Raw genomic sequence first — 15,587 nt, forward strand, 5'->3', positions numbered from 1 at the left:
CAGTCAGCTCAGGCCTGCTCTCCAGTTTGCACCTGACACTAAAGAAAATCGTGGCTAAAAAGTGCCTGTGGGAGTGTCGGCCACTTTTAAAAATGCGAGATGGTAGCTGTTGGAGCACACGTGAACTGTGGTGGTCACTCAACAGGACACTGCACAGCACTGAGAGTGACTCATTCCAACCACAACACAGACGCACCTCGAAGCACGGGGCCCTGATCTGGATTACAGCACGTGTCCTGGCGGCTAAGCTGGGCCCCTGGGCAGAAGATTCCGAGTGGGCGCCAGGCCATAACTGGGGATGCCGGTGACATCTCCAGCCCCAGATACTGGTTTCACAGAACTGGTCACTGCCACAGTTACAGCTGCACACACAGGGCCGGGCCCTTGTCTGGGTCAGTGCAGTGGCGCATGCTTGCACATGGGTGACCCCGTATGATCTGCCTTCACACCCAGCAGCTTGGTGCCAGGAGAGATGCCCACCCCTTTTCCGTCCGCCCCTCCAGCCACAGCCTTTGGCTCCCTCCACCCCTTGCCTCTCTCCCACCCCCACCTCCAGCTCCTCACCCTCCACCCACCGGAAGGCGGGGGAAGCCCCCCTCCTAGTTCTGGGTTCAGCTTCACAGATCTTAGCTTCTCGCTGCCCAGGTGACGACCAGCGCTGACTCCAGCAGTAGCCAGCCAGACCCCTCCCATGTCCCCCAGTGCGACTGGGGCGCAAAGCTGGGCTCCCAGTCCTCATGGGCGGGGCCGGGGGCGGCATATCCAGGCTGACAGCAGGTGCAGGAAACACCTTCATTGAGTAAAGCCCCCCTGTCCTTGGCCCCCGGAGGAGGGGGGAAGGAAGGGGAAGTTTGGGGGCTGGACGAGGAGGTGGCTAGCCCCCAGGTCGACTGGGGTCAGGGAGGCTCTGGGGCCAGAGGGGGTGGAGAGCCCCAAGGTCGACGGTCAGGCGGCCGCTCAGGCCTCGGCCTCGGCCCCGGCGAACAGAGGGTTGACGAAGTAACTCTGGCTGGTGCTGTCTGCGGCCACCTTCGGAACCAGGCTGAGCGGCCGCGGCAGGGGCTACGGGGTGACAGGGTCAGGCGGCGTTAGGCGCCGAGTCCCGGCCCCGAGGAGGCCCTGGTCCCCCCTCCAGCCCCCTCACCAGCTCCTCGGAGGCCGTCACGTCGAACACCGGGTTGTGGAAGCCAAGGGGCGCTCCGGCCAGGGCCGCCTCCTCGCGCCGCCTCCACCTGAGGGCGTAGCGGAGACGCAGCATGAGCCCCTCGGAGCAACCCCCAGCCCCACACCCCCGACCCCCGACCCGCGTACCTGAGCCTCCCCGCGCGGCGCAGCAGCGGCGGCGCCACCAGCAGGACCAGCAGCGCCAGCAGTAGCGCAGCCGCCACGCCGCCTGCCAGCCCAGCCGCGGAGCTGCCCCAGACGTGTGCGCCCGACTCCCGCATGGTCGCCTCCAGGACGCCGAGGGTCTCGCCTGCGGCGGAGGGGCCGGCTCAGTCTTCCCCGCGGCGGGGCGGGGCGGGGCGGTGCGAGGCGCGGCGGAGCGGGACGGGACGGGGCGGGGCGGGACGGGACGGGGCGGGGCGGGACGGGACGGGACGGGACGGGCGCGGTTACCGTTCTCGGCGACGTCCGCCAGGAGGGCCCGGGCCAGCCGCCCCGCGCCACCCGTCTCGGGCCCCGTCTCCACCAGCACCACCTGGATCTCCGTATCGGCCTCGCGGAGCCGGGACGAGCGTGGCACCTTGGACACGGCCACCTGCAGCCACCGGTACTGAGGCTGGGGAGGGGGACGGGGTTGGTTTGACTCAGCCCCCCGCCCTCCCCGAGCCTATGGGGACGCTAAGGGCAGAGGCAGATAGTGGGCAGGTGGGCGGAGGCAGAGTGGGCAGGTGGGCGGAGGCAGAGAGTGGGCAGGTGGGCGGAGGCAGAGAGTGGGCAGGTGGGCAGCCGCAGGGGCCCTGCAGAAGGGGCGTCCTAGGCGGAGGCGGTAGGGCTGGGGTGGGGACTCCCCTCAGCTGCCCGCGCGGCCCCATTACCAGGCCCAGGAAGGTGTCCAGTATCCGCGCCCGGTACCGCTTCAGGTCAAATGCGGGGCCGTGGGTGAGCAACACAACGGCTCCTGCGGTGGGAGGGCAGGGGTCAGCGCCGTGGATCCGGGCCCGGCAGGAAACTGAGGCGGGGGGCAAACGAGGTCCTCCAGGCCTTCCCAGCAAGCAGGGCCCGGGGGGGGCGCTCACCACAGAGGTCACAGCACTGCCCCTGGGGCCGGAGGGCGCTGTGGCAGGCGGCCTGGGGGCAGCGGCCGCCCAGGGGCTGGAGCAGGGCTGCGCAGATCCACGGCTGCACCTGGTGCGAGGGGCGGTGGTCAACGCGGAGGGCCAGAGCGGACCCCAGCGAGAAGGGCGATGCGTCCAAGAGGCAAGCCGGCGAGAGACCATGGGAGCGTGGCGGCCCTGTCCCGGGCACAGTCCCGACCCACGCGCGGCCCCCGAGACTCCACTGCGGCCTCGCTCACCTCTGCGTTGCCACAGACGCAGCCCGACGGGTCCGCACAGTCCTCGGGGCCCACGCTCAGCGCGCCCGGCCCGTGGAAGCGTAGGCGGCCCGCGCGGGACGCCAGGAAAGCAGCCAGGTCCTCGTCGCGCGTGAACGTCTGCGGGCAGCCGGGTCCCCACCGGAGCCAGCCCGAAGAAGAGACATCACCTGAGTGCTCAGACCCAAAGTGTGCAGACCAGCAGGGGCAGGAGCGGGGGCGGGAGCGGGCCGAGGTGGGGAGAGGGGACCCGAGCCTCCCTCCCCTCAGTGCTCACCCGGCCCAGAGCTGAGATGCTGCGAACACGCACGGGGCTAGCGCCAGGGCCGAGCCCCACGCGGAAGGAGGCACTAGGCGGAAAGACTACGTCGTCGTGGCGGCAGGGCACGCACTCGGCATCCACGAAGAAGAGACCAGGTGCCTCGTCCCCGGAGCGCCACAGGTGCGGGTCATGCCAGGAGAAGCGGTCAGAGTCGCGGAAGACGGCAGGTTCGCCTGAGCAGGGGCACATCCCTGAGCGCCACGGAACAAGCCCCAGACCACACCACGCCACGCCTCTGAGCACGACCCCCCAAGCCCCGCTTCAGGACACTTCTGCCACTCCCTAAACCCCGCCCCCGGAGGCGCCCTCCCTCCAGTCCCGCCCTGGACACGCCCTTCCAGACTCACCCGCGCCACAGTCCAGGTGCGAGCCCACGTCTGAGACTCCGAATCCGGCTCCTGAAGCCAGGACGAGTTCCCCGTCCAGCGGCAGGAGCTGCAAGAGGCACGGGCTGAGGCGGCGCCACGCGGGGGTCCGGGCCCGCTCCGCGCCCACCCCGCCCCCAGTCCCCTGGGACGAGAAGCGAGACCCTGTGCACGGAAGGGGCCCGGGCGAGCTCAGGCCCGGGGTCCTCGGCCTGGCTGAGGCTGGCAGAGGAAGCGGATCTGGCCTGGGAAAGATGGGGCCGCGTGTGCAAGGCCCCGAGGCGGGCACAGCGCAGTGTCCTGTCTCTGAGCTGGAGGTCTCACAGGCCAGGGGCAGAGCCGGAGCCGAGGAGCGAGACGGAGCCGTGGGGAGTCTGGGGCAGAGGTGACTCTGGCCAGGGCCTGTCGCCTCCCTCATAGCCCCTTGAGAACGTGCACAGGCCCAGGGCTCCCAGGTTCCAGGAACTAAAGTTTCAAAAGTTGCCCGGCCCCTGGGGAGTCTGAGGCCGCGCTCTTGGTGTGTGAGGGAGGGAGGGAAGAAGGGAGGGAGGGAGAGGCAGCATCTGGGGGCCAGGGGTGCAGGAGGAGGCAGGGAGTGTAGCAGGGCGGTGGAGTGGCCCCTGCTGTTTCCTAGGCCTGGGCTGGGCCATGCAGCTCCCTCACCACAGAAGTGGGGCCACAGCCCAGGTCTCGGGTGTCAGCAGAAATATGGGGGGTCTGACCGGCCGCCCCTCACTCCCCCTCTCCTCCAATGCCAGGACCTCGGCCTCCTGCCTTTTTGCTTCTGCACTTCTCCCTCAGGGGCCGAGGGTGAGCGCTGGGCCAGGGCAACCCTTGCTGCCAGGTTATGAGGGGCTCAGCACAGCAGGGCGTGCCCGCCCAGGGCAGGACCCACTCTTCGGCCCTTCCAGGAGCGCTGCACCTGAGCAAGAGGCCAACACCCCCAGCGACGTGAGGTCACACTTCAGTTCCGTGCACACCTGAGGGTGTGGCACTGCCAGCAGGGCAAGTCCACCCATAGATGCAGAGGTGGAGCCATAGGGACGGAGTGTGCCATAGCTCAAAGCGCCTCAGGAACAGGGAGGAGTTCCCAGGAGGAAGCATACCAAGAACACCTTTTTTTAAAGAACGAAAGGGAAAAATATAAACGTAACATAATAGTTGAACAGATGAGCACAGTAGTTAAGGCCAGGAGTTTGAGCTCAGCCTGGTGAGAAACAGTGAGACTCCATCTCTACAAAAAATTTAAAAATAAAAAGAGGATATAATTTTTAAATATAGGGCAACATTTATAATAGAAACCAAACTTCAGGACAGGAGCGGTGGCTCATGCCTGTAATCCCAACACTTTGGAAGGCCGAAGCGGGCATATCACTCGAGCCCAGGAGTTCGAGACCAGCCTGGCCAACGTAGTGAGACCCCCCCCCATCTCTACAAAAAGTACAAAAATTAGCTGGGCGTGGTGGCACAAGCCTGTAGTCCCAGCTACTCGGGAGGCTGAGGTGGGAGGATTGTTTGAGCCCAGGAAGGTCAAGGCTGCAGTGAGCCGTGATCACGCCACTGCACTCCAGCCTGGGCAACAGAGTGAGACCCTGTCTCAGAAAACCAAACTTAGCAAAGTATTGATGAATTAACCAATACAATATAAGACCTCTACAGGGAACACTTTAAGATGCTAAAGAGGACATGGATGACCTGAAATATTTGGAGAGGCCATCCATGCTCTTATATGGATGGCTTGACAGCATAAGGCTGTTATTTATCCCAATCAAAATTCCTGTAGTCTCAGCTACTTGGGAGGCTGAGGCAGGAGAATCGCTTGAGCCCAGGAGGCAGAGGTTGCAGTGAGCCAAGATCACACCACTGCACTCCAGCCTGGGCAGCAGAGCAAGACTCCATCTCAAAAAAAAAAAAAAAAAAACACCCAAGGTTTTTTTGGTGGTGGTGGTGGTAGTTGGTACCTGGCAAACCTATTCTACAATTTATCTGCAACAATGCGATCCACAAAGAACCTTGGACCAGGAGTGAAGGGGATGGATCTGAAGCCTCCTGCAGAGCCACAGTGTGGATAGTGTAGGGTCGGCAAAGCGGCCTGTGGACTTGAAGACAGGGCTCAGAGAGACCCACAACGCCCAGGCCCACGACGGATTCCAGCAATGCTGGAACAGAAGCGCAAGGCGGAGGACGTTGGAAGCTGGGCTCACCCTAAGGAGAGAAACAGAGCAGGACCCCTCGCTGGTGCACGTGCCCCATAAGTACACAGTCGATTACCATTGTGACTGAGGAGCAGACGGGATTCTCAAACGAAACACAAAAAACACAGTTCTAAGGTAAGGGGTTTTGCATTAGGTCGATTAAAATGAGCGTTTCTGTTCAGCACAGGACACTGCAGGCAAGTCCACAGTGAGCAGACTTGCAAAGCCTCCAGCCAAGGCAGGGGGATGGGCGGAAGACAGGAGACTCCCCCAGCAAGAAAGCAGGCAAAAGGTAGAAATGGGGGGAAGGGCAAGGAACAGGAAAATCGCAGGGAGGGACGCTCGCAACCAGAGAATTACAAAGTAAGGCACTGATGTGCACGGCGCCATCTAGGCAGATGGACGAAGCTGGGAGCCAGGGGCATGGAGGGCAACATAGCCGACGCGTGCAGGGCATGGGAGTGCTTGGGCGGCTCTGGGTGAATTCGGCCTCTGCAGGCTGGGACCCCGGGGCCACTGTCCCCTGCCCTGTTCCCACTGGCCAATGGATGATCAATGAATGAATTATTGAATAGATGAATGAATGGAGTGTTGCCTCCTTTCAGAGCCCAAGTGCTTCCAAAGGAGACCATGAAAGTAAGGAGGACGGCAGTGTCAGGCCTCTGAGCCCAAGCCAAGCCATCGCATCCCCTGTGACTTGCACGTATATGCCCAGATGGCCTGAAGTAACTGAAGAATCACAAAAGAAGTGAAAAGGCCCGGCCCTGCCTTAATTGATGCCGTTCCACCACAAACGAAGTGTAAATGGCCGGTCCTTGCCTTAAGTGATGACACTACCTTGTGAAAGTCCTTTTCCTGGCTCAAAAAAGCTCCCCCACTGAGCACCTTGCGACCCCCACTCCTGCCCGCCAGAGAACAAACCCCCTTTGACTGTAATTTTCCTTTACCTCCCCAAATCCTATAAAACGGCCCCACCCGTATCTCCCTTTGCTGACTCTCTTTTCGGACTCGGCCCGCCTGCACCCAGGTGAAATAAACAGCCATGTTCCTCACACAAAGCCTGTTTGTCTCTTCACACGGACGCGCATGAAAAATGGTGCCGTGACTCGGATCGGGGGACCTCCCTTGGGAGATCAATCCCCTGTCCTCCTACTCTTTGCTCCGTGAGAAAGATCCACCTACGACCTCAGATTCCTCAGACCGACCAGCCCAAGAAACATCTCACCAATTTCAAATCCGGTAAGCGGCCTCTTTTTACTCTTTTCTCCAACCTCCCTCACTATCCCTCAACCTCTTTCTCTTTCAATCTTGGTGCCACACTTCAATCTCTCCCTTCTCTTTTCAATTCCCTTCATTTTCTGGTAGAGACAAAGGAGACACATTTTATCTGCGGACCCAAAATTCCGGCGCCAGTCACAGACTGGGAAGGCAGCCTTCCCTTGGTGTTTAATCATTGCAGGGACGCCTCTCTGATTATTCACCCACGTTTCAGAGGTGTCAGACCACGCAGGGATGCCTGCCTTGGTCCTTCACCCTTGGTGGCAAGTCCCGCTTTTCTGGGGAAGGGGCATGTACCCCAACTCCTTCTCTCCGTGTCTCTACCCCTTCTCCGCCTTTCTGGGGGGCAAGAAACCCCCAACCCCTTCTCCTTCACCCTGAGCGGCAAGTCCCACTTTTCTAGAGGAGGGGCAAGTACCCCAACCTCATATCTCTGCACCCCAATCCCTTATTTCCGTGCCCCAACCTCTTATATCTCTGTGCCCCAATCCCTTATTTCCGCACCCCAACCTCTTATCTCTGTGCCCCAATCCCTTATTTCTGCGCCCCAACCGCTTTCCCGCTTTTCTGGAAGGTAAGAACCCCCGAACCCCTTCCCTCTGTGTCTCTCTTTTCTCTGGGCTTGCTTCCTTCACTATGGGCAACCTTCCACCCTCTATTCCTCCTCCTTCTCCCTTAGCCCGTGTTCTCAAAAACTTAAAACCTCTTCAACTCACACCTGACCTAAAACCTAAATGCCTTATTTTCTTCTGCAATGCCGCTTGACCCCAATACAAATTCGATAGTAGTTCCAAATAGCCAGAAAACGGCACTTTCAAGTTTTCCATCCTGCAAGATCTAAATAATTCTTGTCGTAAAATGGGCAAATGGTCTGAGGTGCCTGGTCCAGGCATTCTTTTACACATCGGTCCCTTCCTAGTCTCTGTGCCCAATGCAGCTCGTCCCAAATCTTCCTTCTTTCTCCCTCCTGCCTGTCCCCTCAGTCCCAACCCCAAGCGTCGCTGAGTCTTTCTAATCTTCGTTTTCTACAGACCCATCTGACCTCTCCCCTCCTGGCCAGGCCGAGCTAGGTCCCAATTCTTCCTCAGCCTCCGCTCCTCCGCCCTATAATCCTTTTATCACCTCCCCTCCTCACACCGGGTCCGGCTTACAGCTTTGTTCCGTGACTAGCCCTCCCCCACCTGCCCAGCAATTTATTCTTAAAAAGGTGGCTGGAGCTAAAGGCATAGTCAAGGTTAATGCTCCTTTTTCTTTATCCCAAATCAGATAGCGTTTAGGCTTTTTCATCAAATGTAAAAATCCAGCCCAGTTCATGACTCGTTTGGCAGCAACCCTGAGACACTCTACAGCCCTAGACCCTAAAAGGTCAAAAGGCCGTCTTATTCTCAAAATACATTTTATTACCCAATCTGCTCCCGACATTAAATAAAACTCCAAAAATTAAATTCCAGCCCTCAAACCCCACAACAGGATTTAATTAACCTCGCCTTCAAGGTGTACAATAATAGAAAAAAGTTGCAATTCCTTGCCTCCACTGTGAGACAAACCCCAGCCACATCTCCAGCACACAAGAACTTCCAGACGCCTGAACCGCAGCAGCCAGGTATTCCTCCAGAACCTCCTCCCCCAGGAGCTCCTCCTTTCCGGCTACAAGTGCCAGAAATCTGGCCACCAGGCCAAGGAATGCCTAAGCCGTGTCCCATCTGTGCGGGACCCCACTGGAAATCGGACTGTTCAACTCACCTGGCAGCCACTCCCGGAGCCCCTGGAACTCTGGCCCAAGGCCCTCTGACTGGCTCCTTCTCGGCTTAGCGGCTGAAGACTGATGCTGCCCGATCGCCTCGGAAGCCCCGTAGACCATCACGGACGCCGAACTTCGGGTAACTCTCACAGTGGAAGGTAAGTCCGTCCCCTTAGTCAAAACGGAGGCCACCCACTCCACATTACCTTCTTTTCAAAGGCCTGTTTCCCTTGCCGCCATAACAGTTGTGGGTATTGACGGCCAGGCTTCTAAAGCCCTGAAAACTCCTCCACTCTGGTGCCAATTTGGAGAACACTCTTTTATGCACTCTTTTTTAGTTATCCCCACCTGTCCAGTTCCCTTATTAGGCCGAGATATTTTAACCAAATTATCTGCTTCACTATTCCTGGACTACAGCTGCATCTCATTGCCGCCCTTCTCCCCAACCCAAAGCCTCCTTCGTGTCTTCCTCTCATATCCCCCCACCTTAACCCACAAGTACGGGACATCTCTACTCCTTCCCTGGCAACCGATCACATGCCCGTTACCATCCCATTAAAACCTAATCACCCTTACCCCGCTCAACGCCAATATCCCATCCCACAGCACGCTTTCAAAGGATTAAAGCCAATTATCACCCGCCTGCTACAGTGTGGGCTTCTAAAACCTATAACTCTCCTGACAATTCCCCCATTTTACCTGTCCAAAAACCAGACAAGTCTTACAGATTAGTTCCGGATCTGCACCTTATCAACCAAATTGTTTTGCCTATCCATCCTGTGGTGCCCAACCCGTACACTCTTTTGTCCTCAATACCTTCCTCCACAACTCACTATTCCGTTCTCGATCTTAAAGATGCTTTTTTCACTATTCCCCTGCACCCTTCGTCCCAGCCTCTCCTTGCTTTCACTTAGACTGACCCTGACACCCATTAGGCTCAGCAAATTACCTGGGCTGTGCTGCTGCAAGCCTTCACAGGCAGCCCCCATTACTTCAATCAAGCCCAAATTTCATCCTCATCTGTTACCTATCTCAGCATAATTCTCATAAAAACACACGTGCTCTCCCTGCTGATCGTGTCCAATTAATCTCCCAAACCTCAATCCCTTACAAAACAACAACTCCTTTCCTTCCTAGGCATGGTTAGTACGGTCAGAATTCTTACACAAGAGCCAGGACCACACCCTGTAACCTTTCTGTCCAAACAACTTGACCTTACTGTTTTAGCCTAGCCCTCATGTCTGCGTGCAGCAGCTGCCGCTGCTTTAATACTTTTAGAGGCCCTAAAAATCACAAACTATGCTCAACTCACTCTCTACAGCTCTCATAATTTCCAAAATCTATTTTCTTACTCACACCTGACGCATATACTTTCTGCTCCCCCGGCTCCTCCAGCTGTACTCATTCTTTGTTAAGTCTCCACAATTACCATTGTTCCTGGCCCGGACTTCAATCCGGCCTCCCACGTTATTCCAGATACCACACCTGACCCCCATGACTGCATCTCTCTGATCCACCTGATGTTCACCCCATTTCCCCACATTTCCTTCTTCCCTGTTTCTCACCCTGATCACACTTAGTTTATTGATGGCAGTTCCACCAGGCCTAATTGTCACACACCAGCAAAGGCAGGCTATGCTATAGTACAGGCCACTAGTCCGCCTCTTAGAACCTCTCATTTCCTTTCCATCGTGGAAATCTATCCTCAAGGAAATCACTTCTCAGTGTTCCATCTGCTATTCTACTACTCCTCAGGGATTGTTCAGGCCCCCTCCCTTCCCTACACATCAAGCTCGGGGATTTGCCCCTGCCCAGGACTGGCACATTGACTTTACTCACATGCCCTGAGTCAGATAACTAAAATACCTCTCGGTCTAGGTAGACACTTTCACTGGATAAGTAGAGTCCTTTCCTACAGGGTCTGAGAAGGCCACGCAGTCATTTCTTCCCTTCTGTCAGACATAATTCCTCAGTTTAGCCTTCCCACCTCTATACAGTCTGATAACAGACCAGCCTTTATTAGTCAAATCAGCCAAGCAGTTCTTCAGGCTCTTAGTATTTAGTGACAGACTAATGGTCTATTAAAAACACACCTCACCAAGCTCAGCCACCAACTTAAAAAAGGACTGGACAATACTTTTACCACTTTCCCTTCTCAGAAGTCAGACCTGTCCTCAGAATGCTACAGGGTACAGCCCATTTGAGCTCCTGTATAGACGCTCCTTTTTATTAGGCCCCAGTCTCATTCCAGACACCAGACCAACTTAGACTGTGCCCCAAAAAAACTTGTCATCCCTACTATTTTCTGTCAAGTCATACTCCTATTCTTCGTTCTCAACTACTCACACATGCCCTGCTCTTGTTTACGCTGCTGGTTTACACTGATTCTCCAAGCCAGCACAGCTGATATCTCCTCGTGCTATCCCCAAACTGCCACTCTTAGCTCTTGAAGTAAATAAATGATCTTTGCTGGCAGGACTACGCTGAATCTCCTTAGGCACTCTCTAATCAGATGTCCTAGGTCCTCCCAATTCTTAGACCTTTTATACCTGTTTTTCTCCTTCTCTTATTCCATTTAGTTTCTCAATTCATCCAAAACCGTATCCAGGCCATCACCAATCATTCTATACAACAAATGTTTCTTCTAACAGCCCCACAATATCACCCCTTACCACAAGACCTCCCTTCAGCTTAATCTCTCCCACTCAAGGTTCCCATGCCGCCCCTAATCCCGCTCGAAGCAGCCCTGAGAAACATCGCCCATTCTTTCTCTCCATACCACCCCCCAAAAATTTTCGCCGCCCCAACACTTCAACACTATTTTATTTTTCTTATTAATATAAGAAGACAAGAATGTCAAGCCTCTGAGCCCAAGCCAAGCCATCGCATCCCCTGTGACTTGCACATATACGCCCAGATGGCCTGAAGTAACTGAAGAATCACAAAAGAAGTGAAAAGGCCCGGCCCTGCCTTAACTGATGATATTCCACCACAAAAGAAGTGTAAATGGCCGGTCCTTGCCATAAGTGATAACATTACCTTGTGAAAGTCCTTTTCCTGGCTCAAAAAAGCTCCCCCACTGAGCACCTTGCGACCCCCACTCCTGCCCGCCAGAGAACAAACCCCCTTTGACTGTAATTTTCCTTTACCTCCCCAAATCCTATAAAACGGCCCCACCCCTATCTCCCTTCGCTGACTCTTTTCGGACTGAGCCCGCCTGCACCCAGGTGAAATAAACAGCCTTGTTCCTCACACAAAGCCTGTTTGGTGGTCTCTTCACAGGGACGCGCATGAAAGGCAGGGGAGGGGAGTAGGGGGAAATCCATGCCCTGGAACCCCCACCCCAGCCTGACTCCTCTGCCCACAGGTCCCCCATCAGCTCCCAGTGCCCCCCTCACTCGGGCTGCCTGGTTGCCAAGGTTATGCGTGGGTTCTGGGGGCAGGGCCACAAGGGGCAACCACCTCTCTCTCCCCGCCTCCTCCCGTTTCCTGGGCAGGAGCTTTGCCGTCTTGCTGTGGGTGCCCTCCCCAGTGCCTGGCAGCTTTTGGGTTAAGGCAGCTTTGGAAAACCTGAAGGAATGAACCAAGCGGCCTTAGGGTGGAAATGAGGCCTGGGGTCCCTGACCCCGCATGGGGCAGGAGTAGGCCAGGATGAGGCCATTGAGCCATCTTCCCCACCCACACACGCAGGGGCCCCAGGCCTGGACCCCACATCTGGAGCCGACACCCCGACCCAGCTCACCAGTGACCCTCACTCAGGAGTGATTGAGCTGGCAGGTGTGCAGGTGACAGGATGAGGACGTAGCCCAGGAGTGTCTATGAAGGGGCTGGAAGGAAGCTTTTGCCCAGAGGCTTGGCCTGCAGGCCCCACAGTCACCCTGGAAGCTGGTGGGCTGCCACTGCAATGGCACAGTGGCCACCGAGGATACTCAACCGAGTGGGTGGGCTGTGTGCCAGTGAAGCTGTATTTACTGTCGCTGAGGTGTGAATGTCATATATTTTTCAAGTGCCACAAGAGATTGTTCTTTTTTTCCCCAACGATTACAAAGTGTAAAAACCATTCCTTGTTCCAGCCGTAGAGGCTGCGTTTGGCCTGCAGCTGGCTGAACTCCACCTTAAATAAGGAAATTCGCTTCTTTCTCTGCGGCCTTATCAGAGCCTTTAATACATGATGAAGGTCCAGGCAAGTGCAGGCTGCAGTGTTTCCCAAACTTACCTGCTCATGGAACCCTCTTTCCTCCCAGTTCCCATCATTTTCTTGGAGTGTTGTGTGAAGCAGTTTGAGAAAAAGGTCCCCCAGGGCAGCAGTCCCCAACCTTTTTGGCACCAGGGACCAGTTTTGTGGAAGACAGTTCTTCCATGGACTGATGGGGGGGAAGGTTTCAGGGTGAAGCCGTCCCATCTCCGATGTCAGGCACTGAAGGAGTGCACACCCACCCAGGTCCCTCGCTGGCGCAGTGACAATAGGGGTCCCTAGGAGAATCTGATCTGATCTGAAGGGAGGCAGAGCGCAGGCAGGAGTGGGCTCACGTCTTCCTGGGCGGCCACTTCCTAACAGGCCAGGGACCCCGATGGCGGGTGCAGGGGGGTGTTGGGGACCCTTTCCCTAGTGTTCTCAAGGTGGAGCTTTAGGCACCAGGACAAGGCAAGGCTTTGGGGGAAGGGCGTGGAGCAGGCGCTTCCTGGGAAGACCACCCACTGCTGGGCATCAGAAGGGCTGTGGGGACAGGGGCGCCTCCCACCCCTCCAAGGACACAGCCTGGCTGGGACCATGGGACCAAGCTCCCCTAGGTTCCCCCCAACTCCCTGCCTCCTAGAATATTCTCCAGAGGCCAAAGTCCCAGTCTGGCAGCGCCTGCATGCCAGTGGGGTCCGCCCTCAAGGCACAGCAGTCCCTGAAGGAGTTTCAGAGACTCTGAACCCCCAGCCCGGTGGCAGCAGCAGCCCGGCCTTACCATGTCTGAGACGGCGTGACCTTCTCGCACCAGGACCGACACCATCTGCAGGTAGAAGCTGCCTCAGCTGAGCCCGGAGCAGCCCCCACCCGGGCCACGCGGTCTCGGGGGTCCAGGCCCATCACCGACCCCGCCGGCGCTCCCAGGCACCTTGTCCGCCGGGAACTCAACGGCGTCGCCGGCGCACGGGGTCCGGTTCTGGCTCCAGTTGGCTGCGACGTCGAAGTCCGTGTTGGGGACCCAGAGTTTGGAGGCCGCCTGGGTCAGTGCTGGGGAGGAGGCGACTGAGTGCCCGCCGTTCTCGCCGGGATGCTCCCTTCTCAGGGAAGGCCACCCACCCAGAGAGGTGCGGAAGGTCCGCGCGGATCACCCGGGACGCATAGGAACCCCATCCCCGGGGGCCCAGACCCAGGCCCTGGTCCCTCCCGGCCAGACTGTGGGCGCCCTGCCCGGGCGCTCTCCAACGGACTTCTCCTGTTATCTGCAGAGCCCGCTCCAACGTGCGCTCCAGGACGCCTGCCTAGATCGCCTCCCGGCACTGCCCCCAGTTTGCCTGGCGCTGGAGCAGAGGACGGCGTTGTTAAGGACAGTGACAGCCGGGGCATGGAGGAGGATGGGGCAGCGCAGACCTCTTCCTCGGCCTTGGAATCAGGAAGGCTTCCCGGAGGAGTCCTACCTGGGCCGGGAAGAGCTGCGACAGCGCAACCCGGTATGAGAAGTAAGAAGGGGCTGGGGGCGGCAGGACCAGGTCAGGCCGGCCCCGAATGTGCTGGGTGGGGTTGTCCAGAGGGAGCCGCGAGGGGTTTAGGGAAGGGGGCGCCAGGGACGTGCGCCGGCCTGGTGTGAAGGCGGAGGAGGGCAAAGTGCTCCCTTGGGGACCGGGAAACTGAAGCAGTCTGCCAAGCCCCGCAGGCGCACACTCGCTGCTCTCGGCAGGTTCTGGGGACCGCGCGGCAGAAAAACCGCGACGGCAGGAGCCGCCAGAGGCCGGGGCTGGCCGAGGCTCCCGGACCCCCTCCCCGCCTCTCCCGCACCGCCCGATGCACTGGCCGCGCACTCCCGGGCTGCGCACTCGCTCGACGAGGGAGGCAAGGCCGAATTTCACGCCCCCAACCCTCCAAAGCCCTCGCTGCCCCCCTCCTCGGAAGATCTTCACCCTCCAGATCTAGAGGGACCTCGGCCCTGGGTCCTGACAGACCGCTGCCGTCCTGGCCCGCACCAGTGTGGCCCCGGCTCACCGCAGAGCTGCAGCCACAGCAGGACCCGGCCCAGGACGCCCATCTCGCCTCTGCTCCTTGCGCCCGACCAGGAGACTTTGCCCCACTGGACCCACGTGACCAGGCAGGTCGGGTGGGGGCACCGGGGTCCGTTACATATTTACCTCCAGACCCGCCCAGGGCCGACTCTTCAGGCCCCTGGGAGGCACCTTCTCAGCCTCTCCTTACCCGCCCCTCCAGGGCCTGAACGCCTTAGGTTCTCAGGAAGAAGGGCAAAGAAGGGCTTGGCGAGACTGACCTACCCTGTAAAATGGGTGTCTTGCCAGGAGGGGGAATAAACAACCTTTGAATTCACCCCTTTCTCTGTCCTGTGTGCTGCCAGGGCTGAGCTAGTCTCCTCACCATTGGAACTGGGTGTCCACTTCTTCACGCAGTGCCCCTCTCCCATGGGTTGTGGATGGAGGTTGGATGATAGAAGGAAGATACTGGATGGAACATGGTATGTGGATGGTATAGGAGGGTGGATTGTGGATGGTGGTGGTGAGTAATGGATGGTGAGTAGGGGACAGCTGATGGACAGCAACATTGATGGTGCATGGTGTACGGCATATGGACGCGTGGCGGGTGAATCGTGAATGGTTGACAGCGGGTGGGTGGTGAGTGATAGAGGGTGGATGGGTGATGAATGGATGGATGAGGATGGTGAGTGAAAAATGAATGAATAGCCGGGAGTGGTGGCTCATGCCTGTAATCCCAGCACTTTGGGAAGCTGAGACAGGCGGATCACGAGGTCAGGAGATCAAGACCATCCTGGCTAACGCGGTGAAACCCCGTCTATACTAAAAAAATACAAAAAAATTAGCCAGGCATGGTAGCAGGCGCCTGTAGTCCCAGCTACTTGGGAGGCTGAGGCAGGAGAATGGCGTGAACCCAGGAGGTGGAGCTTGCAGTGAGCTGAGATCGCGCCGCTGCACTCCA

General features: G+C 57.9%; 1 protein-coding gene across 1 annotated transcript; it reads right to left on the minus strand.

Moving 5' to 3' along the window:
- Nucleotides 1-745: 745 nt before the first annotated feature.
- AMN (amnion associated transmembrane protein) lies at nt 746-14,699 on the minus strand. The gene is made up of 12 exons (XM_032180548.2): nt 14,631-14,699; nt 13,543-13,661; nt 13,393-13,437; nt 3,206-3,293; nt 2,814-3,031; nt 2,519-2,656; nt 2,241-2,349; nt 2,040-2,122; nt 1,618-1,780; nt 1,312-1,474; nt 1,145-1,232; nt 746-1,062 (listed from the first exon to the last, which is right to left on the minus strand). The coding sequence occupies exons 1-12, from the start codon at nt 14,671-14,673 to the stop codon at nt 958-960; spliced, it is 1,362 nt and encodes a 453-aa protein (XP_032036439.1). The 5' UTR covers nt 14,674-14,699; the 3' UTR covers nt 746-957.
- Nucleotides 14,700-15,587: the final 888 nt, after the last annotated feature.

The sequence above is a fragment of the Hylobates moloch genome, unplaced genomic scaffold (genome assembly GCF_009828535.3).
Source record: "Hylobates moloch isolate HMO894 unplaced genomic scaffold, HMol_V3 SCAFFOLD_16, whole genome shotgun sequence".
Lineage (NCBI taxonomy): Eukaryota > Metazoa > Chordata > Mammalia > Primates > Hylobatidae > Hylobates > Hylobates moloch.